At 41.3% G+C, this 27,610-nt stretch overlaps 1 protein-coding gene across 2 annotated transcripts in view; it reads left to right on the top strand.

The window, feature by feature from the left end:
- Window positions 1–16,958, top strand: part of LOC103262004 (non-specific lipid-transfer protein) — a 34,369-nt gene extending 17,411 nt beyond the window's left edge. For both annotated transcript variants that reach the window (XM_008059605.2, XM_021713084.1), the window contains exons 3-5: window positions 3,658–3,787; window positions 13,162–13,241; window positions 16,557–16,958. In XM_008059605.2, coding sequence (XP_008057796.2) covers window positions 3,658–3,787; window positions 13,162–13,241; window positions 16,557–16,652 — 306 coding nt within the window. In that variant the 3' untranslated portion in view covers window positions 16,653–16,958. The remainder of the gene's footprint in view (window positions 1–3,657; window positions 3,788–13,161; window positions 13,242–16,556) is intronic.
- Window positions 16,959–27,610: the final 10,652 nt, after the last annotated feature.

Below are 27,610 nucleotides of genomic sequence, written 5' to 3'. Positions count from 1 at the left end.
GTCGAGGCTGCGGTGGCCGGGAGCGGCCACTGCACTCCAGTCTAGGTGACAGAGTGAGACTCCAACTCAAAAACAAAAAAAAGTAACACATAGATAACATCTCTTAAACTGTGTATACATTTTATTGGTACCCCCAGCATAAAAAAAAAAAAAAGATTGGCATACCTGGTAGGATAGCTAAAATCAAAAAGACAAAGACAGTAACAATTATTGGCAAGGACGTGGGGAAATTGGAAGCCTCACTCATGGCTGGTAGAGTGTGATGTGGTATAGCCACTTGGGTAGTTCCTCAAAGAGTGAAATGTCACCTTATGACCTGGTAGTTCCACTTCTAGATATACACCTAAGAGAAATTAGAACCCATGTCCACACAAACACTTGTACACAAATGTCTATAGCAGTATTATTCATAATAGCCAAGAAGTAGAAACAACCATCAACTGATGAATAAGCAAAATATGCTACATCCCTACAATGGAATATTATCTAGCTATAAAAAGGAAGTACTGATTGATATATGCTTCAGTGTAGATGAACCTTGAAAATATTATGCTAAGTGAAAGAGGCAATTACAAAAGACCACGTATTATTTCATTTATATAAAATGTTCAGAATAAACAAATCTGTAGAGACAGAAAGTAGATTAGTGGTGGCCAGGGGTTAGGTAGGGGTACATAGGGAGTGATTAACAATAGGTATGACTTTCATTTGGATAATGAGAATGTTCTAAAATTAGATAGTGGTTTTGGTTGAATGACTCTAAATATACCAAAAATAAAAATATCCACTGAATTGAATACTTTAAAGGGTGAATTTTATGGGATGTTAATTATGTCTCAATGCTGTTATAAAACAAAACACAACAAAAAGAAAGAACAAACTTAGTCCAGGCTCTCTGCCTGTATAGAGACAGAGGTTAGTATCATTTTTTTTTTTTTTTTGAGTTGGAGTCTCACTCGGTCACCCAGACTGGAGTGCAGTGGCCGCTTCCGGCCACCGCAGCCTCTACCTGCTGGGCTCCGGTGATCCTTCCGCCTCAGTCTTCCAAGTAGCCGGAATTACAGGCATACGCTACCACGCCCAGCTGATTTTTTGATTTATTGTAGAGATGATGTCTCACTGCCCAGGCGGGTCTCGAACCCACAGGCTCAGGCAATCCACTCACCTCAGCCTCCCAAAGGCGCTGGATTACAGGCTGAGCCACCGAGCCCGGCTCAGAGGTTAGTAGCTAATGTCAGTTTATGTAAGTTCCTCAGAGGCAATAAGTATTTGAGTATTTCAGGTACTTACCATAGTGCCTGAACATAGTAAACACTTAAGTGTTTGTTAAAAGAATGAGTATTATGACATCAAAAGGAAGAATTTTGTGTAGAAATTATTGTAGGAATATAAGGCTGAAATAAAGAAGGTAGAAAATAAAAAATTATTAGAAATCATAAGAGAACCCAAAAGGTAGTCAGTTCCAAAATAAATAAAAAGATTAATATATTTTCTCTACATTTGCAATAAAGTATAATGAAAACAATATTATTAATAAGAGTAATATAAAACACCTAAGAATAAACTTAGCAAGAAATGGACAGAAATCCATATGAGGGGAAAAAATGACATTTTCCTAAGGAACATTAAAGAAAATGTAAAGATATATCCATGGATAAGAGGATTTAATATTGTAAAGATATTACTTCTTTGGACAGGTCCAAATAGTTTATATAATCTCATCCAACTCCAACAACATTTTGGAAGAAGAACCACCTAAATGATTATAAGGTAAATATAGAGGAAAAAATGGCCAAAAATATTTGAAAGGGAAGAATCATAATTGGGATTTGCTGTGCCGAAGAGTAAAGTACTTTATAAAGCTACAATATTGGCACAGGAATAGTGAACAGATCATAGAATAAAATAACAACAACAGAGATGCCAGCATTCATTGAGCAGTGAGCAGTTACTCTGTGCTTTGTTGGTGATTACATAATTTCATTCTCATAGAGCTCTATTAGGGTAGTTACTGTTCTATTCCCATTTAACAGATAAGAAAACTGAGAGTCAGAGAGGTCTAATGATTTGGCTATATGGTTGTAGGAGTACACGGAAGAGCAGGAACTCAAACCTGTGCTGATCCCCAAATTCAGTGATCTTAATTAGCAAAGTATAATTCTAAGAATTTACCCTTAAATAATGAGGATATGTAAAAATATTTAGATACAAGAATGTTATTCACCAAAAAAGAAAAAAAAAAGTAAGAATGTTATTTATAGCATTGATACAAGAGCCAGAAGTTAGCACTAGCCTGAATAACAAGCAACAAGGTAATGGTTAAAATAAGTATGATATACTTTTACAATTAAAGATTATCTGTGGCCATTTAAAATTGTGTAGAATATTTAGTGACACAGTAATGAGGATAATTGTATTAAACAACAAAAGTAGATACAAAACAATAGGATCCCACTTTAAAAATACACACACACACACACACACACACACACACAGAAGAAAGATGGGATATGATTTTCTTTGATAAAATTATGAATGATTTATATTTTCTCTTTTTTTTTTTTTCCTTAGGGCTGTCTGTAATTTTTTTTTTTTCCTTGAGAAAGCAGGATTTATTGAAAGGACAGAAAAGCTCCCACAGTGTGAGAGGACCCAAAGGGGTTGCTTCTATTTTCTTCTTTTTGGTTATGGATATTTTCTACTTTTTCCACAGTGAAATACATGTGTTTCTTCTCTAAAGAAAACTAATTTCAGTAAAATCACTGTGCTGCTTTTGTTTTTTGTTTAAAACAAGGTGTGTGAGGTTGTCGTCCATTCATTATTCACCCTGCCAGCTACCTTAGCTTCTTCTCTGTGCTCCCGTAGTCCCTTCGTTTTCTGTGATCCTGATGTATTGTTTTAATGATTATCGTGTGTTGTTTTCATTTACTTTTCTGACTTCTGTTTCTATATCCTTGGTGCCTAGAACAATGTCTGACTCAATGTTTTAGGAAGGAAAGATAAAGCAGAGTGGGAATAAAGGGGAAGAAAAAAGGAAGGAAGGGATAAAGGAGCCCCCCTCTGCAGAGATATGGGTCTGAGGTTCTGTTTTCTGTATTTAGGCCAGCTTTTTCCCCAGAATTCAAAAGTAATGGTAGATGGTGTATAACTCATATAATTCTTTATGCTAATTCAGAAAATGGATTGACCAAAAAGAAAAAAGGCTTTGCTTTCAGAACCTCTTGTTTTTAAGTTCTGATTGTGAGGAACCAAACATATATGTAAAGAAATGTACCTGCCTAAAGCATGTGGGGTGGGGTGGGCATGGGGAATTGGAGACTTCTACACTTAGGACAGAGTGAATCTTTCCCAAATTATTGAGTGAAACCCATGAAGGCTATTTAGGCTGAAAATGCTGCCATGCCACCCCCATTCTCCCTTCTCTTCCACTAGTTATATCTAAAAGGCCATTTTTAAAGAAAGACTTGGCAGATGTGGGAGTTCTTGCCTGGTTGCCTTTCAGACTTTTCTGGGTAAAAGATCCTAAAGGGCCTTGGGGACTGCCCCCTGGCCTAACTGCTCACATCATGTATCTATTTAAACATTCATTTGCTTGGGGTGAAAGCCAGAGAAATGGACTTGATGTAACTCCCAGTGTGATTTCTTCTTTCTTTCCAGGAAGGGGAACAGTTTGTGAAGAAAATCGGTGGTATTTTTGCCTTCAAGGTGAAGGATGGCCCTGGGGGTAAAGAAGCCACCTGGGTAGTGGATGTGAAGAATGGCAAAGGATCAGTGCTTCCTAACTCAGGTCAGTGTGAGAATGGCTTCATTTAGAGGAGTGCTGACAAGTTTATGAAGGCTGTCAGCCAGGAAAATGGGGGTCTGCCTTGCTGTTGCCAAAAAGGGCTGGTGTAGAGGTACAGGACCGTGTTCAAGAACCAGTGAATCACAGAACAGGAACAGGTCAAAGCCACCACCTCCCAAAAATTTGGAGCCTCCATCACAGTAAGCAGTCTTGGACTTTGGAATTAGAGAAACCTGGGTTGAGATCCTGGGCCTGCAATTCTCAGAGTCTGATCTGAATAAGTTATTTAACTTCTCTGAGACTTGGATTTCTCATCTGAACTTATTAAATAGTACCTTTTTCATAGGTTGCATGTGAGAATTAAAAGAATTCTCTCTTTTTTTTTTTGAGTTGGAGTCTCACTCTGTCACCCAGACTGGAGTGCAGTGGCTACTCCCGGCCACTGCAGCCTCGACATGCTGGGCTCCGGCGATCCTTCCACCTCAGCCTTCCGAGTAGCCGGAATTACAGTCATGCGCTACCACGCCCAGTTGATTTTTTGATTTATTGTAGAGATGAGATCTCGCCGCCCAGACGGGTCTCGAACCCGCGGGCTCAGGCAATCCACTCACCTCAGCCTCCAAAGGCGCGGGATTACAGAGAATTCTCTCTTAATTCGCATGTAAAGCACATGGTTGTGTGCTATGCATGGTTGTATGGCCTTGGCAGACCTGCCTGTACTCACTATTGCCAGTTCCTCTCATCCAGATCTTTCTAGAACCCACTCCAGTCAGCTTTTGTCCCATCACTATCTTCAAACTGTTCTTGTGAAGGTCACCAATGACCACTACATTGCCAAATTCAGTGGTTAATTCCCAGCTTCATGATATACTTCCAGGTTTTTCTCTTACCTTGAACTCCTCTGCTCCTTGGCTTCTCCTGCTGATATTTCCTTGTCTCTAAATTTCTGAAGCTTAAAGGGTTTTAATGCTCAGTTCTATTTGCATTTATTCCCTGGGGATCTCATCTGGTTTCATGGTTTAAAAACAGTTTCTACTCTGATGATTCCTGGATTTATGTCTTCAGTGTGGACCCAGTCAATGAACTACAAAGTGTATATTCAGCTGCTTAATTGACAGGTTTACTTGGGCACCTAGTAAGACATTGCAAAACTGACATGTGAAACTGATCTCCTGATCTTTCCCCTTCTCCCTTGTAAGTACTCCTGCTGTCTTCCCTTTCTCAGTAGTTTGCTCCTGTGTCCTACCAGCTTCTCAGTCCAGATACCTTGATATCATCTTTGGCCACTCTTTTTCTCACACTCCACAGTTGAATCCATTAGCACATCCTGTCCTCCTCTATAACTCCCACCACCCTGGTCTAAGCCAGCATCATTTTCCCCCCTGGTCTCCTTGCTTCTATCCATGCCCCCTACAGGTTCTCCACACCACAGCCAGAGTGGTCACTGAAAATCTTAAGTCAGATTGTTACCCTCCCTCTGCTCAAAAACATCCAGTGGCTTTCATCTCACTCTGAGTGAAAGCAGAGTCCTTACAATGGCCTCGCGTGGTCTGGCCCCAGTCTTCTGTCTTCCTACGTTCTCCCTCACTTTGCTCCAGTAACACTGCTCCTCCTTGCTGTTGCTGGGCGGTGGAGTGCTCTCAGTATGGGGACTTTCTCCCTCTATTTCCTTTGCTTGGAATTGCCTTCCCACCAATAGCCTCATGGCTTGTTCCTTCATTTCCTTTGAATCTTTGCCTAAATGTCACCTTCTTGGTGAGCTCTTCCCTAACCACCCTTTTAAAAATCTCACCACCACTGCTATTCCCTATGACTGATTCTTGCCTTATTTTTCTCCATAGTACTTGACACCACTTGATATACCATGTATTTTATTTATTTACTTATTGTCTGTTTCCCCCACTTGAATTAGTAGGCTCTGTGAAAGCAGAGCTTTTTGTCTGTGAAGTTCAGTGCTGCATTTGCAGTGCCTAGAATAGTAGCTGACATATGGTAGGCCTTTAAAAATAAATAACTTAAAAATGAACAACAGGATGAATAAATGACAGTAAGCATTCAGTAAGTGATACTGTTACATTTCTTTTGTTGGAGAGAGCCTGATGTAACTTAGTAATATAATGGATTGTGACCAACTTTTTGGAGAGCTTAAAATGCCATGAAAGAAACTTTGAAAGTTAGTTGATATATAGTCAGTTTATGAAAACTTTTTAAGTAGAAAAGTGAAAGTCAGAATTGTATTTTAGGGGATGAAGCTGATGTGTTAGACGTGATATCAGAGGCAGAGAGAATGATCAGGAGGATGGGCGTTACTACCATTTAAGTGAGCAGAGAGGATGTCCGACCTGAGTGTTGGCAGTGAGAGCAGTGAGTGTGGTTAGGGTAGACGCCAGGGGTAGTAGAGGTGAAGGTGACGGGGCCTGGGAGCTGTGTAGGTGGAGGTCTGTCAGAGGAGTAGGGTTTCCTTATTGATGCATTATGGAAGGCGGTCTTGTGAAAGAGGATGGCGTCAGGAGCATCAGTGGGAGGAGAATTAGCTTTAGTGAGGAAGCTTCTTTCTCTGAAAAAGGAAGGTAAATATTCAGGGGCGTTTTGAGGGAAAGGAGAGTGTAGAGCTTGGAGACAGGAGAAAAAGTTCAGAGCTCTGTTATGTGCACTGTTGAGTAAGAAGTCCATGAGAGGTTAATGAAGGAGAAGCTGAGCAGTAGGAAGGGCACCCATCTGGTGTGGGCAGCATGGCTTGTTATGGAAGGTTCCTGAAGTATACAGTCATTTTTCCTTCCAAAATTAGTGGGTGGAAAAGTGACTATAACTTTGCATTCTTTGAGCTGCCACTCTTAGGTAGTATAGGAAGAAAAGTGAAAGGCCTCATCTGTATTCCGGCTTTTAGAAATAGAAGGAACTTTGGGGCTTTTAGTAATGTCAAGCTTTTATTTTTAATGACTAAAGCTTAATGATTACTTTTTATTCCGATATGCCCATTCAGATGTTAAGGCGATTTAAAAAAAATTTCTCCATTCCCTCGTGTGTGTGTGTGTCTCTGTGTGTGTCTGTGTGTCTGTGTTAGCTGGTCAGTTGTTTTGTCATGAAAGATAATATGCTTATGGAAATCTGTTGAATGATTTTGGAACAGCTGTGTTCCCACAGATAGGCTCTTGCTGTGCTCTTCCCCTATTAGGTGCCCTATCCCACACCCCAAGGGATCTTGCCCTGGGGCAAGGTAATTTCTGCTGAAACTGATACTTGTTGGCAGCAAATAGTGGTGTTGAAATATGGACTTACCAAGTAAAAGCTACCACTGGAAATTGCCAGCTCCTTTTACATCAACCAACAAATGGCCATTTGTTAGAGATTCCCTATGTTAAAGCATTAATAACCTGTCCTAGTTTGAACTGGCATCTCAGGGAGAATTGCTAGTTCTTCTGGCATGTACATAGTGTTAGGAGGTCTACCTATTGTTAAGGAAGTAAGGTTTACTTAACTGTATTTCATTTTCTTGTATTCTGAGAGCTTGGTAATGATTATACAGATGATTATATTAAGGCCTTCTAGATTTTGTGCATTTTTCCATCATCTTTTTTTTGCTGCTTTGGTACCTTTTAGGTATCTTATCCACATGTTCTGCCCCTCCCTTATCTCCTTTGAAATGACTCATATAGCATGTCTCCAGGAAGCCAACTGTGATTAATCTAATATAGTATTCTTTAATCTGTGATTAATCTAACATATTGTTACTTTGTCCTCTCAGCACTTGCCCTTTATGGGCAGCAAGATATAGAAAGCCAGCCGGGCTCGGTGGCTCAGCCTGTAATCCTGCGCCTTTGGGAGGCTGAGGTGAGTGGATTGCCTGAGCCTGCGGGTTCGAGACCCGCCTGGGCAGGCGAGACCTCATCTCTACGATAAATCAAAAAATCAGCCAGGTGTGGTAGCATATGCCTGTAATTCCGTCTACTCGGAAGGCTGAGGTGGAAGGATCACCGGAGCCCAGCAGGTCGAGGCTGCGGTGGCCGGAAGCGGCCACTGCACTCCAGTCTGGGCGACCGAGTGAGACTCCAACTCAAAGAAAAAAAAAAAAGATATAGAAAGCCCCCATCCCCAAGGCACAGGAGCAAGAGCATAGCCTTTAGAAACACCCAGACCTAGACTCAGATCTTGGCTCTGTTGCTTAGACGGTATACACCTTCCTTGAGTCCACTTGTCTCATGTAGAAATTGGTGAGATTAATTTCTAACCATAGAGCTGTTGTCAGGATTAAGTGAGATAAGGAATATAAAGCACCTGGCATAGTAAGTGATCAGTAGATTTTTGCTTCCTCCCCAACCCATACATTAAACACTGATTTTGCTTGTACACATAGGACTTGGGGAACTGGGAAACTATCTGGGATTCATCAGGTTCTGGTGACTTTTTAACTGAGTTGTTGAATGTTTGCATCCTTCTCATAACAAAAGAAAGCAGTAGAACATAGGAGTTAAGAGTATGAGCTTTGGCAATAGGAATTTTCATTTAGACCTATCTCATCCACTTACTAGCTGTGTGATCTTGGGCAAGTTATTTGACCTCTCTGACCCTCATAGGATTGTTGTAAAGATTAAATAAGACCAGGTATGTAAAGTGCTCAGCATAGTGAAAGCTCAATAGATGCTGATATTACAGCAACAGCAGTAGCAGATTTCACTTCCTGAAGTCCAGTTATCTCAATTTGTTAGCTTTTCTCCCTGCTCTTTGATATCATATATCTGCAGTAGAATTTGATTTTCCAGGGTGTGAATGCCTTCATTTTTAAGGATTGAGGCCTTTTTTCCAGTAATAAGAGGAAATTTAGCAGGCAGCTAAGTTAGAATGACCATTGAATCTCAAATTTTTAAGGAGCAATCCCTGAGTTTAAGACACATAATAAAAGCTTTTCTTTCTACCTTGTTTTAGTTACTTATAATATGGGCATAATATGCATTGACATTTTACCCCATCTCTTTTATTAAGGCATAGATGATCTGATTAGCTATTAGACTATAATTTGATCATCTGTTGAATTCCACATAATCTATTCACTTATTCAGCAAGTATTTATTGATTGCTCTTTATATGTTAAGCACTCTTCAAGGGCCTATGGATATAGCAGTGAACAAATATGGATAAGGGCCCTGCCACCCTGAAGTTTTCATTCTATTGGACAAATACAGATAGAAAACACATATACAAATAAGTAAGGTAGTTTCAGAGAAGTGCAATGAATAAAAATAGAAAAATGATTTGTTTTCAAAGTGAGATCAACTTTAATTTGAGCTATTTCTTAATGAGAGAGGAAGCCAACTGCTAGAGTACAATTGCTAATTGATTGCCTAAAACACTGACTGCTGAAAAGTTTGATTTCTTGGTGAATTTTTCCTTTTACATTTGAAACCTCTCATTTGCCCAAGGTAGGCGTGACTAATTTTTTTTTTTTTTTTTTTGAGTTGGAGTCTCACTCTGTCGCCCAGACTGGAGTGCAGTGGCATGCTCCCGGCCACTGCAGCCTCGACCTGCTGGGCTCCGGCGATCCTTTCACCTCAGCCTTCCAAGTAGTTGGAACTACAGGCGCACGCTACCACACCTGGCTAATTTTTGATTTATTGTAGAGATGAGGTCTCGCCAAGTTGCCCAGGCGGGTCTCGAACCCGCGGGCTCAGGCAATCCACTCACCTCAGCCTCCCAAGGCACGGGATTACAGGCTGATCCACTGAGTCTGGCTGGCATGACTAATTTAGCAATGAGAGATTAGTCTTTGTTGTCCAGTCTTTCTTCCATCAGTTTGCTTTTAATGATACTAAAATTAATATTTTCAAAACTTTGTATTATTTAAATATTTGTAAAGAAAATAAGAAAAGATAGAGAAATATAATGAAAAAAACACTTTCCCCCAATTCCACCATCTAGGTCAAGAGTTGGCAAATTATGGCCTGGGGACCAAATCTAACCCACTAGCTGTTTTTTTAGTTTTGCATTTTGTAAAATATTTATTGAAGTCTACCCTGAAGTAGAGGGCATATATCTGAAGTGTGCCACTTGACAGATATTCACAAATGAGTACATTTCCAGGTCAAAATGCAGAATTGTGCCAGTGCTCCAGGAACCTTCCTACTGCCCTTTCCTGTCACTATTCACCCCCAAAAGGAACCACACTTTCTTTTTTTTTTTTTTGAGTTGGAGTCTCACTCTGTCGCCCAGACTAGAGAGCAGTGGCCGCTCCCGGCCACCACAGCCTTGACCTGCTGGACTCCGGCGATCCTTCCACCTCAGCCTTCCGAGTAGCTGGAATTACAGGCGTGCGTTACCACACCCAGCTAATTTTTTGATTTATTGTAGAGATGAGGTCTCGCTGCCCAGGTGGGTCTTGAACCCGCGAGCTCAGGCCATCCACTCACCTCAGCCTCCCAAAGGAGCGGGATTATAGGCTGAGCCACCGAGCCTGGCCACACTTTCAAATCATATCATCATAGGTTGATTTTATTTATTTCAGAAATTCATATAAGAGGAACCAAAGAACAATACAATTTACTTTTTTTTTTTTTTTTTAGGCCTGACTACTTTTGGTCAGCAGTATAAGATTCAGTCTTGTTGTTGCATTGTGACAGTAGTTGGTATCTACTATGTGAATACCCCAGAATTTATTTATTGGTTGATATATCTTTGCATTATTTCCATTTTGGGGTCTTAGTACTAAAATTAGGAACGTTCCTATACATGTCTCTTTCAATGGACATTTCCACTGTACTCATCTCTATTGGGCACATACCCAGGGTTGAAATGCTGAGTCAGGAGGTACAGTATAGCCAGACAGGTTTTTGATGTGGATGTACTATTTTACTTTCCCTTCCACACATGTTGCTCTACATTGTGGCAGTACTTGGTACTTGGTGATACTTTTTTAAAAGTCAGGTTCATTGAGTTATAATTTATATACAATTAGATCTACCCATTTTAGATAATTCTGTGAATTTAGAAAAAAAGCACACAGTTTTGTAACCACCACCAAAAATTTAAGATACAGAATATTTCCATCGTCCCAGAAAGTATCCTCATATCTCTTTGTAATCAGTCCCCTTAGGTCCTGGCAACCACTAATTAGAGTTCTGTCCCTGTTGTTTTGCCTTCTCTAGAGAGTTATGCAGAAGGACCCATACAGTATACAGCTTTTGGAGCCTGCTCCTTTCATTCATATTGTTGTACATCTCATCAGTAATTCGTTCTTTTCTGTTGCTGAGTGGTTTAACTCTTCACCAGTTGATGCATATTTGGGTTTTTTCCAACTTTCGGCAATTATGAATAAAGCCACTATCAGCATTCACTTGTAGGTTTTTTAGGTCTGACTTCTTTTGTTTGGCAGCATAAGATTCATTCATATTGTTGCATGTGGCAGTAGTTCGTTTTTACTCTCTTGGGCAAATACCCAAGAAACATATGTTTTCATTTCTCTTGAGAAAATATGTAAGAGTAGGTTTGCTAGTTCATATGGTATGTGTATGTTTAGCCTTATGTAAAACTTCCAGACTATTTTCTGAAGTGACTATACAATTTTATAGTCACTCTGGTATTATGTTGACCTTTCTGTTTTCTACACCCTCACTAGCACTGGTATTGTCTCTTTTTTAAAAATTTCAGCCATTCATTCTAGTAGGTATGTGGTATCTCATCATAGTTTTAGCATGCATTTGCTGATGACTAAGGAAGCTATGTACTGTTTCATGTGTTTTTTGGCCATTTGGAGGTCTTTTATACAGTGACTGTGTATGCCATTTGACCATTTTGGTATTGGATTATCTAACCTATTCTAATTGAGCAAGAGGAGTTCTTTATATATTCCAATACAAGTTCTTCAGAGATATATGTGTTGCATATATCTCTCTCCTTTCTATTTACTACCTGCTATGAAAATAATTTTATTGGAACATATCTATCTTTTGTTTATGTATTATCTAAGGCAACTTTTGATCTACAAGAGCAGAGTTGAGTAGTTGTAATAGAGACCTACTGTCCTACAAAGCCTAGATATTAAGTATCTGCTTTTTTTTTTTAGTCAGAGTCTTAACTCTGTCACCCAGCCTGGAGTATAGTGGCATGCTCATGACTTGCCGCAGCCTCCACCTGCTGGGCTCAGACTATCCTTCCACCTCAGCCTTCCAAGTAGCTAGACCCACAGGCGAGTACCACCATGACCAGCTAATTTTTTTATTTTATTGTCTCGCCAAGTTACCTAGGCTGGTCTCAAATCCCTGGGCTCAGGTAATCCTCTCACCTCTATCACCCAAAGTGCTGGGATTATAGGTAGGAGCCACTGTGCCTGATTCTTTACAGAAAGTTTATTAACCCTTTATCTAGATAACTATGTTCATCTTCTATTACTGCATACATATTTTTAGTGGCTTAAAACAACGTATACATTTATTACCTCTCAGCTTCCAAGGGTAAGGAGGCTGAGGACAACTTAGCTGGGGCCTCTGCATAGGGTCATACAAGGCTGCAGTTAGGGTGTTGGCCAGGGCTGGGCACTCTGGAGGCTTCACTGGGGAAGGGTCTGTGTCCAAGTTCATTCAAGTTGTTGGCAGAATTAATTTCCTTGTGGCTGTGGGAGCGATAGCTTTAGTATTTTGCTGCCTAAAGGCCAGAGCTGGCCCTCAGCTCCTAATAACTGGTTCCCTACCACATAGCCCTCTTCATAGGAAGTCTACAACGTATCAGCTGGTTTACTCAAAGCCAGCGGGAGAGCAAGTGAGGCTGCTAACAGAATCTTACATAACGTAACAAAATCACATACATGACATTTCATTACCTTTGCCATATTCCGTGAGCTAGAAGCAGGTCATAGGTCCTGCTGACACCGGAGGGAGGGAGATTGTACACAGGCATGTACACCAGTAGGATCACCTTAGAGTCTATCTGCCACAATAACTATTAGTAATATATTGTTGTCTTAAGTTTACAGATGTTATTTATATACTTATATAATTGAATACTGTTTTTAAGCAAAAATGGGATCATACAGTTTATTCTGTAACTGGCTTGTATAACAATATCATGAATGATGTAACATGAACGTGTTTTCATGTCAGTGAGTCTAGGTCCACCTAATTTCTTATAATGTCTGTATTGTATCTCATTAGTCATCTATGAATATTACCATAATTTACTTAATCAGTTCCCTCTTGTCAAATATCAAGGTTGCTTGTGGTTTATGTCACATTTTACCAGGCTGCCGTAGGAGTGTACGTGAGTGCCCGTTTCCCCACACTGCCTCAGTACTGAGTGTGATTCTCCTGCAGTCAACTGCCTCTTGACTAAAATATATACGTGAAAATAAACATTACCCCCTTCCTCCTTCCTTCTGTTTATCTCTGTTTTAGATAAGAAGGCTGACTGCACAATCACAATGGCTGACTCTGACTTACTGGCCTTAATGACTGGTAAAATGAATCCTCAGTCGGTAAGTATCATGGAGTTTGTATCCTGCTAGTAGGTGTGTCTTTTAGCCCCTTCCACTTCATCTCCTGCCAGGTGCTTAAAGTGCAAAGTGGTCAGACTTATAAAACTCAGTATTCCTCCAAAGTGCTCACCTAACACATGGCAAACATTTGTAGAGCAAGCCGTGTGTCAGTTCCTGCCCTGTGTGCTGGAAGTGTCCAGATGAAGAAGAAATAGTCCCCACGCTCAGGGCACCCATAGATCTGTAAAAGAGTAAGTGCAGCCAATGATCCAAGCGCCACACTTGGCCTGTGGTCAGAGGAGAATGCGGGGAGCAGCCATGTCTCCCTGGGCCATCAGGAGAGCCTCACAGAGAACGCAGCACTTGGATGGAGTGCCCAGGTGGAGGGTGGGAGTGCTCCAGTAGGGGGCATGTGAAGAAAGGCATGAGCTTTGAATCTGTGCTTTTGTCCCTGCTGTTCTTTTTGCCTGAACTGTTCCTCCCTGACAAACTCCTTATCTTTCAAAATTAGCCCAGTAGTTCTCTCCCAGGACCTCCTTCGAAGTTGTTGGGGAGCTACAGCCAGTCCCTTTTCTGAGCCACTTGCTGGACTGCTAGCTTAGTGCCTGTCATGTTCTATTAGTCATAATATGCTTCTCTCTTCCCCATTACATTGTGAGTATCTCAAGGGATCAAACCCTATCTTGTATGTCTTTGTGTTTCCAGATATTAGCACAATACCTGACATTTTTAGGTTTTCTGTAAACAATTACTGAACTGCATTGTATTTGTCTAAAATGTATTTATACCTTGTATAGATTTTCCTAGTCCCCAGTTTGTCAAGGGTCTTCTTATACTCTTCAGCACACAGTGCTGAACTTGATATATTGACAAAAGAGAAACTAAGATGTTTCTTTCCGTTGTAATTTAAACTTTTTTAAAGTTTTCTTAGTCTGGCTGGTTTCAGGTCTTACTTCTGTGGTTCTCTGGTAATTTACAAAAGGGGATTAAAACAGCTAAATCTGACTTCCACTTGCATTCCTTTTAAAAATGCTTTTTCTTTTTTTTGAGTTGGAGTCTCACTCTGTCACCCAGACTGGAGTGCAGTGGCCGCTCCCGGCCACCGCAGCCTCAACCTGCTGGGCTCCGGCGATCCTTCTGCCTCAGCCTTCCAAGTAGCTGGAACTACTAGCGTGCGCTACCACGCCCGGTTTATTTATTTTTTATTTATTGTAGAGATGAGGTCTCACCAAGTTGCCCAGGCGGGTCTCGAACCTGCAGGCTCAGGCAATCCACTCACCTCAGACTCCCAAAGGCGCGGGATTACAGGCTGAGCCACCAAGCCCAGCTTAAAAATACTTTTTCTAAGCAACTAAGCATATTTCTGTTGATGCCATGATGAGTGAGAGATTTGCATCTGGGATGTTTCAACTGAATACACACATTGGCACTGACAGTTCCACCCACTGAGCCTGCTCTAGAAATCTGGACAGAACAGAGGCCACTAGTATAGGAGCTGGCTGTCATCCTTCCCACCCACTGCACACACCATGCACAGCTTTGGCAAGATGTTCAGACTTCACACATCATCTGCCTTCCTTCTCTCAATTTATCTATGTTCTGCCCACTTTGGAGAGCAAGGTGTCAGTTTATTTTTCTTCAGCACCTGTTAACACCCAAAGGAATTAAAAATAAAAATGGCAGACCTTTCTATTAATGTGCTAATGGCCTTCCCTTATAGTTAGTAAAGGATTTGACTAACTATATCATTAGCTGCAGTGGAAATTCTAATTTCAGTGTTTGGCTACAGTTGAAACAAAGCAGTATGCTCTCCAGCAGAAAGCATACATGAACACCTACGGGCCAGATTAAAATGATCCTTATGTGGATTTAGAGTCTGTAATACTCAGTGATCTATCACAGAAACAAAGAACTGAGTACCACATGTTCTCACTCTGAACACTTACCATAATACAATAAGAAAGGGGTTGACAGTAGCAAGATACTGTCAGGGAAGAAGGGTGGGGGCACATAACGTCAATAAGGGTATGTGATCTCAAACCAGGTGAAGTGAGAACCAAAGGGAGGCCCAAACTTTTCCTATATGATGACTACTTGTATACCTAAATGTGAATTGTACCCCACAGCTTTAAAATAAAAAAATTAAATTAAATTCTTAAAAATGATCCTTATATTTGGATTCTTCAAAGGGCAAAGATTCATGTTTTCTCTATTAAATAAAAAGTTTATTTCTCTCTAAATAAAATAATTATCTCTTTTAACTTAAAAAGTGGAAAGATGGTTTATCTTGCACTACTGGTCCATATTTTTTAATGACGTGTGTTAAATATATTGTGTTTTGAGACACCTGGCCTTTAAGTCATCAGACAGAAAGTTTTGTGTCATATAGAAAGGAAATACTTAGTTTGTCCAGACAGAGGAGGGGGGATAAAAAAGGAATTAGTCACCCTTACCAGGAGGTGTAGAAACACAACTCTGCATTCCCATGGATGATGTGCAGGAGCTCCTAACTTCTTAGTGTACATGCTTAAAATGCTAAGAATATCAGAAACTTTCCTCATCTAGCCCTCTCTTATTTTAAGAATTGAGTGAAAATACTGAGACCATGGCAAGGAAATCATGCTGTGTTCCCAATTTTGCTATTTCTCTTAAGTTTTCCTGGGATTTTGTTACATGGTAAATTTAGCAAACATCATGTGATCTAATCCCAGGCAGTTGTTAAGTGGAACAAACTGTTGCTCCACACTTCAGATTGGTTGATTCTTCTTATTGAGCCAAAGAGTAATACAAACATCTCAGTCTTACCAGGCTGCCTATTCTCTGTAGGGATAAGTCCTTTATCATATAGACCCCCCACCCCCCAAAAAAGAAAAGAAAAAGATGGCATTTCATCCACATCCACATTGTATTGGATCCCAAGACTTTCCAAGTACGTTTTTGTGTGTGCTTTTTCTCCCAGCAGCCTGCTGAAAATGTCACTTCATATTTACAACACACATATTAATGTTTTTAGACAAAATCAGTCTAGTATGAACCCACTTTACCTACTGGTTGGAAAATGAGCCACCTTTGAGAAAGACATGTAAAAACAGACCCGAATTTCTAAGAGAAGACAGTTGGAAAAGATGTTTCTTTCTACTGCTCTATGCAAAGGAATCTGGTACTAAATCTATTCCAGAAAGCCAAGTTTCATATTTTAGAGAAAGTTATATGACCTGGATAAATAAATGATCTCAGGGCTGGATAATCTAGAAACACTAGCAATCTCAAAACAAAAAACATCAAGTAATGAACTTTCTTTCTTCTCATTCACAGGCCTTCTTCCAAGGCAAATTGAAAATCACGGGCAACATGGGTCTGGCTATGAAGTTACAAAATCTTCAGCTTCAGCCAGGCAAAGCTAAGCTGTGAAGAACTCCCTATGACTGCTTTTTAAAATCAAAATGAGATATATAGATCTATATCCATATATGTCATTGTCTGAATTTAGACTGAAACTACATATTGGCAAATAACGTGAGATAGATTTGTTTTTAAATGGGTGTGACCAATCCTTTTTAAGCTCTAAGTGAAGAGAGTCTGATGGTATACTACTGCTTTGCTGAACTGCATACAACTGTGCATTACAAAGTAAATCTGGTAATTATTGTTTGGGGTAAAATTGAGTTTCAGAATAAAATTAGGAACAGTAAAATCCAAAACACTATGTAAACAAAAGTTCTTGTTTTGCTTATATAGTATATTTAAGGATTATTCCACTGAAAATTCAATTTAAGAGTTTTCCTTGGGAGAACTCGGGAAGAAACAATAATTAGTTAGTATTATACACTTAATGACCATAATCAATTTCTAATTAATAGTTCTTAAAATTTTGTGCTAGGATTAAAAACAAAAATTTTGCACTTTATGCACTCAAAAACAGTATTTTCTTCTCAAATCAAAATAAAATAAGCCGGGCTCGGTGGCTCAGCCTGTAATCCCGCGCCTTTGGGAGGCTGAGGTGAGTGGATTGCCTGAGCCCGCGGGTTCGAGACCCGCCTGGGCAACTTGGAGAGACCTCATCTCTACAATAAATCAAAAAATCAGCCGGGCGTGGTAGCGCGTGCCTGTAATTCTGGCTACTCGGAAGGCTGAAGCGAAAGGATCGCTGGAGCCCAGCAGGTGAGGCTGCGGTGGCTGGGAGCGGCCACTGCACTCCAGTCTGGGCGACCGAGTGAGACTCCAACTCAAAAAAATAAAAAATAAAAATAAAGTAAAGTATTATCAGAACTTGGGGGGACATATCTGTCACTGAACACAGGCCTATTTTTAAAATAAAAATATTTTAAAAATGGGCTTCCTTCTTGAAAAAACACTGTTGTTAAAAATAATTGAATAAAGTTTGCTTTGAAATGCACAGTTTTCAAATTATTATCTCATTAATTTACATTTATAAAGCCCTTAGTCTTTTGTTATAAATTTCCTTTTTCATATAAGTTTAATTAATTACCTACATTTATCTTTTTTCCTAGTTTTTCTAATGCTAATGTTATTTCTTATAATTCAATGAGACATGGGGTAAAATAATGCTTTTGGAAGAATGTTTAATAGAAAATTAAAATAACTCTTACTGCTCTCCTTTGTTTTTATTGTCTGTGTTCTTTTTGCTTGAGGTTTTCTAGGTGATGGAGACTAGAGAAACACTAGAGGATTTACAGACATTCTTGACGAGAAAGGCAGTGTGGTGTAGTGGAAAGAACACTTGATTAAGAGCCAGGAGACTTGCTTCTCCCAGGCAAATGACTGCCTGCCTAGGCCTGTTTGCTAAACTGTTAGAAGAGGGGATTTAAGTAGATGGTCCCAGAGGTCCTTTGTGTTCTCTGTGAGTCTCTTCAGAGCCCAGCAGAACAGTTTGGAAGTTATCCAGGGCGACTTCCCTTCTGTCGTTAACCCATTACTTCACCCAAAGGTGGTCAGCAGTAGAGAGCCAGGTGGTTTCATTTGTTGAGGTGGCTGGAGCCCTTGCTAATGTCACCGGGACTGTAGATCAGATTTCCTAAGGCCATTTGGCTTTACATGTTCTGTGACCAGCAGAGCAGCATTTGGTTATAGTATAGGTGGGTACATTCAGCCAATGTAAGATGATCTCAAACTCCATGAAATGAATTCAGAACACGGACCTACCTCCTAATCATAGTAGCTTCTTAATCTGGGAAGAAAAAGACTTTAAGAAAAAAGTTCCAACAAAGTGTCTGATTTATCTGTAGTTTGGATTTGCTGCATCATTCTGTCCTCACTGTTCCCAGATGACAAGTGATACCTGAAATAGGCTTCAGGATGAGCCTATAAAAACAGAGGACAAACAAAAACTGGTTCTTGGGGTAGAAATATGTTCATATATGAATGTAATTTATATACATAATAGAAAGGTACATAGTGATAGAACATATTAGGTTGCTTTTTCCTGTAGTATCATGGTTTAGAGGAAAAAGATTGTTGTTTTTTTTTTTTTTTACCAGAAACATTTTTCTTGTTTAACAAATTATAAATACTTTTTCCACTTATCAAAGTGCGTCAAAGAACTCCCCAAATAATTTAATCTTCATTCTTCAGGAATTATTTTTTCACACAGCAGATCACCATTTCATATCTTAAATCCCAGGGCTCTCCTGCACTCCTTGTGGGCTCAGTTAGATGTCCACAGTGTTCTTCTCCGTTTTCAATGATACACACATCGTGTGCCTTCTTAGTCTCCAGGCAGGCGCAGCAGGGCCTCAGCAGCTTCTTCTCCTGAGACTCAGAAGGCACAGGGCTTGCGGCAGCCAGACCAGGCATCTTTCGTGCCAAAGAAGCAAGAAGTGCAGACACCTTAAGGTATACCAGCCTCTGCAAGGGCTGATTCGACTCAGATTGTTTTAATCTGGGTTAAAACTGCTGTCGCTAGTTGTAAGACTTGAGCAGGTTGAGTCTCAGTTGCCTGATTTATAAAATGGAGACATGAATACCTCCTTCAATTATGAGAATCTAGAGGAAGAATTGTAAAGTGCCTAACACAGTGCTAGGTACATGGTTGTCCTGCTGATGTGAGTTCCCTTGCCGCCCTCACCATTACCACCACTTGCTCCTGTGATATGAGACATGATGTCTGCAGTGTTATGTCCCACTTGTGGAGTCTCTTTTCGTTTGTTCCTTTAACAAGTATGTATTGAGCGCCTAACATATACAGGGTACCACATTGACGGTACAGTGCTAGGCACTGAAGACAGTGGTGAGCTCTTCCCCTCAGGGTGCTTACAGTCTAACGGGCGAGACGGTGACTCAGAAACGAATGACCATTACGGACTATGAAGTGCCATGCAGGAAATGGTCAGGGTGCTATGATGGAGAGTCATGGTGAGGGGCCCACTCTGTGAAAGTAGTTGAAGGAGACATCTGAAGAAATAATTTTTAAGCTGAGATCTGAAGGTTGAGGAGGAGCAAACCAGGCACAGAACATGGCATGAAAGAGTAAAATAGGGCTTGGCTTGTTCCAAAAATTGCAAGAGGGCCAGTGTGAGTGGAATATTATGAGCAGAAAGGACAGGCCCAAGATAAGATTGGATAAATACACAGGAGCCTGTTCTATTGGAATTTGTTCATTATAGAAAGGCATTTGTATCCTTAATGCAGTCAGGAGCTGTTGACAGTATGGCTTTACATATGTTTATTTCTCGCTCCGGCTGCATATCCATCTTGCCATCATATCCTAAGACTGAAACCCAGCGAATGGAGGAGCAGCCAGTATCTGTAACATCATGACCATCATGGCAGAGGAAGAGAAAAAGGTGAAGTGCACGTTGGCTCTTAAAGCTGCCACCCAGAAGTGACATAACTATCACTTTTGCTCCCATCACTTTGCCCGAAGAAAGTCACATGTCCCACCTAACTTCAAAAAGTCACATGCCCCACCTACTTCTGTCACATACCAGAAGGAGAGAGTGGAGTTGAGATATATATAAACAAAGCAAAACCACCACAGAAAGGCTATGAGCAGGGGGAATGAAGTGATTTAAATGATCACTGTAGCTGCTTTGTGGAACATATATTGTGGCAGAGGGCTGGAGAGTGGATGTCTAGGTGCAAGAGGATGGTGTCCTGGGCAAGGGTGTCAGTAGTGGAGATAGATGTGGTAAAAATAGGCAGAGGTGGGGCTGATAGAACTTGGTAACTGGATGTGGGGCAAGAATGACTTCCAGCCGGGCATGGTGGCCCAATCCTTTGGGAGGCTGAGGCAAGAGGATTGCCTGAGCCGGGGTTCGAGACCAGGCTGGGCAACTTGGTGAGACCTCGTCTCTATAACATATCAAAAAGTCAGCCGGGTGTGGTAACGTGCTCCATCCTGTAGTTCCAGCTACTTGGAAGGCTGAGGTGGAAGGATCCCCTAGCCCAGCGGGTTGACGCTGGGGTGACTGTGAGCATGCCACTGCACTCCAGCCTGGGCAATGAAGTAAGACTCTGACTCAAAAAAAAAAGAATGACTTTTCAGTGACTGGCCAGTCGAGTGGTGAGTCATGACTAGAATACAGTGGGACAAGTGGGTTTCAGCAGGAGTGGTTGAATTAAGTCCCACTTTTTGAAATTGTTCACTGAGTTACCTGAGCAGTTTCCATGTGGAGAAATTAAGGAGGCAGTTGGATTTACAAGACTGGAGCTCCAAGGTAAGGTCAGCTTGGAGATACACATTTGAGAGTCATGAACACAGGGGTTATATTTAAAGCTGCAGGAGTGGATGATATTACATGGAGTGGGGGAAAGGAGGGTTGGTTAAACTTTGAGGATCATCAGTTTTTTAGAGGTCTGCTAGAGGAGGAGAAGAGGCCAGAGAGGTGGAGGGAAAACTCCAAGAAGACAGTATAACCAAAAAGCGGGAATGGTCGGTTATGTCACTTGACCTCAGTAGAGGACTGAAAAGTGTCTACTGGATTGAATTTAACAACATGAAAGTCACTGGTGACCACTGCAAAATCAGTTTCAGTGAAGTAGTAGGTATAAAAGCTAGATTGGAATTGGTTACGTAAAGTTCTGTGAATAAGAACAGAAGAGCTCCGTTTGTTAGTGCTCTGCTCAGTTTATGAGTGATACGGATGGAGCAAGCACATTAGCTGACACTTTCATTTCTAAGCCAGGGCATCTTGCATGTGCTGTCCTCTGTGCCCAGCCTCACTGTCCTCCCCACCTCCTTCTCCCCATCCACTTGGCAAATTATTCTTCATCCTTCAGGTCCAACTCAGGTGACTTCGCTTTCAAGAAGCTGTCCCTATTTATCACAAAACACGCAGAGCTAATCACTCTTTCCTAGTCATTTGTTTCTGTCTCCCACTGAACAGAGAGCTCCTTAAGGGCAGTTGCCTCTCATGCACTCATCTTGATACCCCCAGCACGGTCTTGGCTTACTGTTGTTAAATGAATCAAGTAGATAAATTAAATAACAATTAAATATTCAGGGGGGTGCATTTCTGAGGATGCATGCCTACAGAATTGCATTCTCTATTACAAAGACCTTTTGTAGCCCTGGTGATGAATAGAGAACATTAAAAATTCTCCCTAGCTGGGTGTGGTGGCTCAGCCTGTGATTCTAGCACTTTAGGAAGCCAAAGTGAGGACTGCTTGAATCTGGAGGTTTGACACCAGTCTGGGCAACTTGGCGAGACCTCATCTCTACAATAAATCACAAAAAATTAGTCGGGCTTGGTGGCATGCGTCTGTAGTTCCAGCTACTTGGAAGGCTGAGGTAGAAGGCTGTGGTGGCTTTGAGCGTGCCACTGCACTGCAGCCTGGGTGACAGAGTGAGACTCCAACTGAAAAAAAACAAAAAACTCCCTTCACCTAACTTATCCTGATTTTTCTTTTTAAATATTTGTAGGTTTCCTTAACAATGTTTCAGCTTCAGACTGAAGCAACTTGAAGTAGTAAGAAAAATCAGTTTATTAGTGGTTTCATTACATTTTTAAGACAAAGTGGCCTAGTGGGTTCCTTTGCACTAAAATGGCTAGTCTTGTTACTATATTGGCTCAGATGAATTCACACATTCAGATTCCTATAATCCTTGTTGAGTATGTAGAGGCACAATAATGGAAAGGACGATTAGAATGTTGAGTACATGTGGCGTGGGCTCTGAGGAAGAGTCACGGAACTGTGATCAGAAGAATCTCAGATAAAGACTTGGACCAGGTGCTGCCTCTGCCACCTCGATGCTAAGTTAGGGTAAAGCATTTAAGCCTCACCAGGCTTTAGTGTCTTCCTCTGCAAATGGGAGACAATTTTTTTTTTTTTTTGATAGTCACGCTCCATTAAATAATCTACACACCTTGAATGCAGAAACTCTGTTATTCATCTCCGAGGCTCTAGTATTAATTCAATGTTCACCAGAGTAAGCATCAAAAACTGTTTCTCGAACAAGTGAGGCCTAAACAATGATCTTTAAAGTTCTTTTTAAATTGTAAAATACTTTGTAAAAGGTTCAATTGCATATAAATACAAGCCTCTGTTTTCTCCCATATATGGGTAAAAATATGAAATTAAATCCTACGATTAACAGCTTTATCTTCTGAAACTTTAGCAGTCTCAGAAAGTAATCTGTTTTGGACAGCCTGGTGTAGTGGGAAAACTTTGGAGTCCATCAGATGTGGGTTTGTCCCACCTCTGGCACTTACACAGCTTTGGGACCTTGAGCTAATAATAAGGAAGGACTTTGAGCCTGTTTCTCCCTCTATAAAAAGAGAATAATGATGCCTGCTTTGCTGGTTGTTTTGAGGATTAGCAACTGTAGCTGTAAAGTGTCAAGCACATAGTAGGTACTGCCTAGTGATATTTTAGACCTTTTTTTCCATGAAGAAATGTATTTATTGGAACATTTTGTGACAATCCTTTGAGTTCAGATAATCTGGCTTCAGAATTGAGGACAATTTGCCTTTACTGATTGTTTACATTCTCACATTTTCCTTAAAGAACCATTAAATTTTAATAGTCTCTATAACTAAGTGAGTGGATATGGAATTATTTAGTTTGATTTTCAGAAAGTTGGCATTTTGGCCAAAGATTACAGTTCTAGTTGCCCATGCCATGATTGCATTTTTGAACACAAAGAAGTTGCTTGATGTTACTGGCTAGAAAAAAAGATAATCAGCCAGACTGTACCTCTGGGTAAATTACCCTGTGGGATTAAGTTTGTTTACAGACCACACTGATATGAAATAGGAATGTTGGGTATAGTACAAACAGCTAATGAGGGGCCTGAAAGATTTATGTGCTATCAGGAACCACAGCCATGTCTGGCCAAATTTTAGAGTTTTTCTCAATAGAGAGTTACAAAATCTTCTGGAAAGGTCCAATATTACATCTATCTGGAGACTGCTGCAAACAAACAGCTCTTTGGTTCTTGGTAAGAACAGAGAATATTGGGCCAGATCTCTGGCCCTTAAGAAATGTGGAGTCTGATTCCATTTGGCTGGAAGTTTAATCTGGTATGGAATTTTTGCCAGACTTCTCGGAGAAATATTTTTAAAAAATATATCCAGAATGTATTGCAAAAATTGATGTCCATTTAGTCTATTCTATTAATAGTCATGTAAATACTCTGTAAATATTCACAGTACTATTTCCAGCAGCATGTGGTAAGTGCTTGACCTTTTTGTTTCTGAAATTTGTGGCCATAAACTTTATGTAAAATTGGGGGAAACTGATTGTAGTCTGCTGTATATTTAAATTTCAGGCAGAAAAGCAGTAAGTGCGGCAGTTTTCTAACCAACTTCAAAACAGTGATAAGTTATCTTTTTCTCTGCAAGTGACTGTGTAATTTGCTTTATACAATATGACACCTTCTTTAGTGTACAGAACACTCTGTTCAAGATTAGATGCTTCATTAGAACAGAAATAAATGGAAAATATTGTGGACATGAAGACACAGTAATATAGGAACAACTGACTTAGGCAGGCTGAAAGAAACCTGAAGCTTGGCAAAATGATACCCAGAGGCAGCGTGTGATATCAGTTCACAAATATTTGAGAGATGGAAAGACCAAAGAGAGGAGGAATTATTTTGCTTGGTTATTAGAAGGGGAAGAATTATAGAAAGAGAAATTTCAGACTGAAGATCAGTGGAAATTCCCAGCAATAAAAATTGGTCATGAGTAGACTGGAACCTACAACCACAAAGATGTTCCTAAACCCAGCTGGCAAACACAGAGGGCATTTCATTGCAGGGGATGCACCTCTGTGGTAGCCAACAGGTTATCTGAACAGGAGGAAGTGGTACTTCATTGACAGCCACTCGTGAAGATTTATCCTTTTGCAGTTGATCAAAATCTTTTTTTCTTCTATATGCCAGAAAGAAGACTTGATATTTTCTTGTTTACGTGTTTATACCCTGACTTGTTTATAACTTATTTGAAAGAAACATGGCATACCTTTGGAAGAAATATTCAGAAGAAATGAGTACTCAAAAGCTTCACGTTTTCATAGTGTAAAAACAGCCTGAATTTGTTTTGTTTTTTGTCTTTTTTTTCACCCATTTGTATTTACCATAAGGTAGTAGACTCCTCAAGCTATAGAATGCTAGCTGGCTGCAGTTTAGGAGACAACTCTCAAAGGAGTTGGAACCCGAAGACCTGAGTTTGAGTTCTGATGCCATCATTAGCTGGGTCACCAGAGCAAGTTATGTGTGCTCCCTGAGCATCCGTTTCCTAAAATGAGGAATAACTGTCAGCATCATGCTTGCTGAAAGAATCGAGTAAAATTAAGTGTGAGAAAATGCCATGCCAGTTTTAGTTATTAATGTTTGTATTAGTTTTCTATTGCTGCAGAAACAAATCACCACAAACGTAGTGGCTTAGCACGACACAAATTTACTATCACAGTTCTGAAGCTCAGAAGTCTGGTTGGGTTTGACTGGTTTCTTTGGTCTGGGTCTCATGAGGCTGGCGTCCAGGTGTGGCTGCCTTGGGCTCCTATCTGGAGGCTCTAGGGAAGAAGGTCGGTCTGCTCCCATGTTCATTCAGGGTGCTGGCAGCATTTGGTCTCATACTGCTGTGGGATTGCAGTCCTTGTACCCTTCCTGGTGGCCTGGAGGTGTTTCAGCCTCTGGAGACTGCCTCATTCCCTGACTCATGGCCTCCTTCATCCTTAAAGCTAGGCAAGTCCTTCTCACATTTCAAATCTCTGACCTTCCCTTCTGCCTCGTCTCTCCTGCCTCCAGCCAGAGAAACTGCTGTTTTTAAGAGCTCAAGCGATTACATTAGCCCCACTGGGATAATCCAGGATAAACTCCCTATTTTAAGGTCCATAACTTTAATAACATCTACAAAGTCACTTTTGTCATAAAACACACTCCTAGGTTTTAGGGATTAAAGTGTGGATATTTTGGAGCAGAGCATTCTGCCTATCACAGTGATGTTATTTAGGGCTAGAAAGGGGACATTACAGAACATGAGATGCGATTCTTGTCCTGGAGCAAGAAATGTATGTAAAATTGGGGGAAATATTACCAACACAAATATACAGCAGTTACATTCTGGATATTTAAAAAGTATATTTCCCCAAGAAGTCTGGCTAAAATTCCATACCAGATTAAACTTTCAGCCAAGTGGAATCAGACTCCACGTTTCTTTTTTTTTTTTTTTTGAGTTGGAGTCTCACTCTGTCGCCCAGACTGCAGTGCAATGGCCGCTCCTGGCCACCGCAGCCTCGACCTGCTGGGCTCCGGCGATCCTTCCGCCTCAGCCTTCCAAGTAGCTGGAACTACCACACCCCGCTAGTTTTTTGATTTATTGTAGAGATGAGGTCTCACCAAGTTGTCCAGGCAGGTCTCGAACCTGCGGGCTCAGGCAATCCACTCATCTCAGTCTCCCAAGGCGCGGGATTACAGGCTGAGCCACCGAGCCCTGCTGACTCCACGTTTCTTAAGGGCCAGAGATCTGGCCCGATATTCTCTGTTCTTACCCAAGAACTAAAGAGCTGTTTGTAAAATTGGGGCAACAAACTGTTGTATATTTAAATTTGAGGCAGAAAAGCAGTAAGTGTTGAGGTTTTCTAACCAACTAAAAACAGTGATAAGTTATCTTTTTCTCTGCAAGTTATTGTGTAATTCACTTTATAGACTGTGACACCTATAGAATATAGCACGATCATGGTCACCACAGCCTAGACCTGCTGGGCTCAGGTGATCCTTCAGCTTCAGCCTTCCATGTAGCTGGGACTACAGACAGGCACCACCACACCTGGCTAATTTTTTTGATTTATTGTAGAGACAAGGTCTTGCCAAGTTGCCCAGGCTGGTCTTGAACTCCTAGGCTCACGCAATCCTCTTACCTCGGTTTCTCAAAGTGCTGGGATTACTGGCGTGAGTCATCACACCCAGCTGTCATTTCTTTTTGTTTTCTTTTTCTTTCTTACGTTTTTTATTTTAAAGATGTGGGGTGGGGTACAATTCAGGGTTAGGTATACAAATGTTCATTATGCAGTCACCCTTGTTGATGAGGTGCTCCCCCCCCCCCAGTTCCCACTACTGCTAATCCTTTCTGGCTGTCATTTCTTTCTTTTTTTTAGTGGGAATCTCACTCTGTCGCCCAGGCTGGAGTGTAGCAGCACACTCACGGCCACCGCAGCCTTGACCTGCTGGGCTCCGGCAAGCCTTCCGCCTCAGTCTTCCAAGTAGCCGGAACTACAGGCGCGCACTACCACGCCCACTATTTTTGATTTAGTGTGGAGACGAGGGCACACCAAGTCGCCTGGGCTGGTCTCGAACCCTCAGGCTCAGGGAATCCACTCTCCTCGCCCTCCCAAAGTGCTGGGGTGACAGGCTGAGCCACAGAGCCCGGCCTGTCTTTCCTGAAGGTTTTTATTGCGTGAGCATTCGAGCCAGTAGAATCCTGTTCTTTTCGTTCCACTTGAATCTAGGCTCAGTGTTCAGGAGAAGACACGAGATGCGTCGCTGTGTTGGCTGCTACACAGCCCCCTGAATCATACCAACTCTCCTAAGTTTGAGCTCAGAGAGGACTGGACTTTGAGGCCAAAGGAGGCAAACGATTCCCCCTCCCCATTCGTGGGGAGTTATGGTGCAATGGAAACAGAGAGTCCTGGGTTCAAATCCAGGTCCGACACTTGCTGGCTGAAGTTGCCTGTTGCCACCGCGGAAAGAACTTGGGCCGTGGAGAAGGGTAACCCTGGGTTCGGAAGCCCAGCTCTGCCAGCGAGCGGCCATTTGCCGCGGTCACTTATCCTTCCCGAGGCCACCGCCCAGGTGAAGGGCGGGGCAACGCAGTCCTTCCTTCGCAGCGCGGTGGATGCACGTGGCGAGATGAGGCTGCCGGCGGCGACGGCGAAGGCCCGGGCCGCCTGGGTCGAGGACGTGTCGC

This window comes from Carlito syrichta, unplaced genomic scaffold, assembly GCF_000164805.1.
Source record: "Carlito syrichta isolate Samal-C Ts95f unplaced genomic scaffold, Tarsius_syrichta-2.0.1 Scaffold91570, whole genome shotgun sequence".
Taxonomy (NCBI): domain Eukaryota; kingdom Metazoa; phylum Chordata; class Mammalia; order Primates; family Tarsiidae; genus Carlito; species Carlito syrichta.
This window is presented reverse-complemented; position numbering and strand designations above follow the sequence as displayed.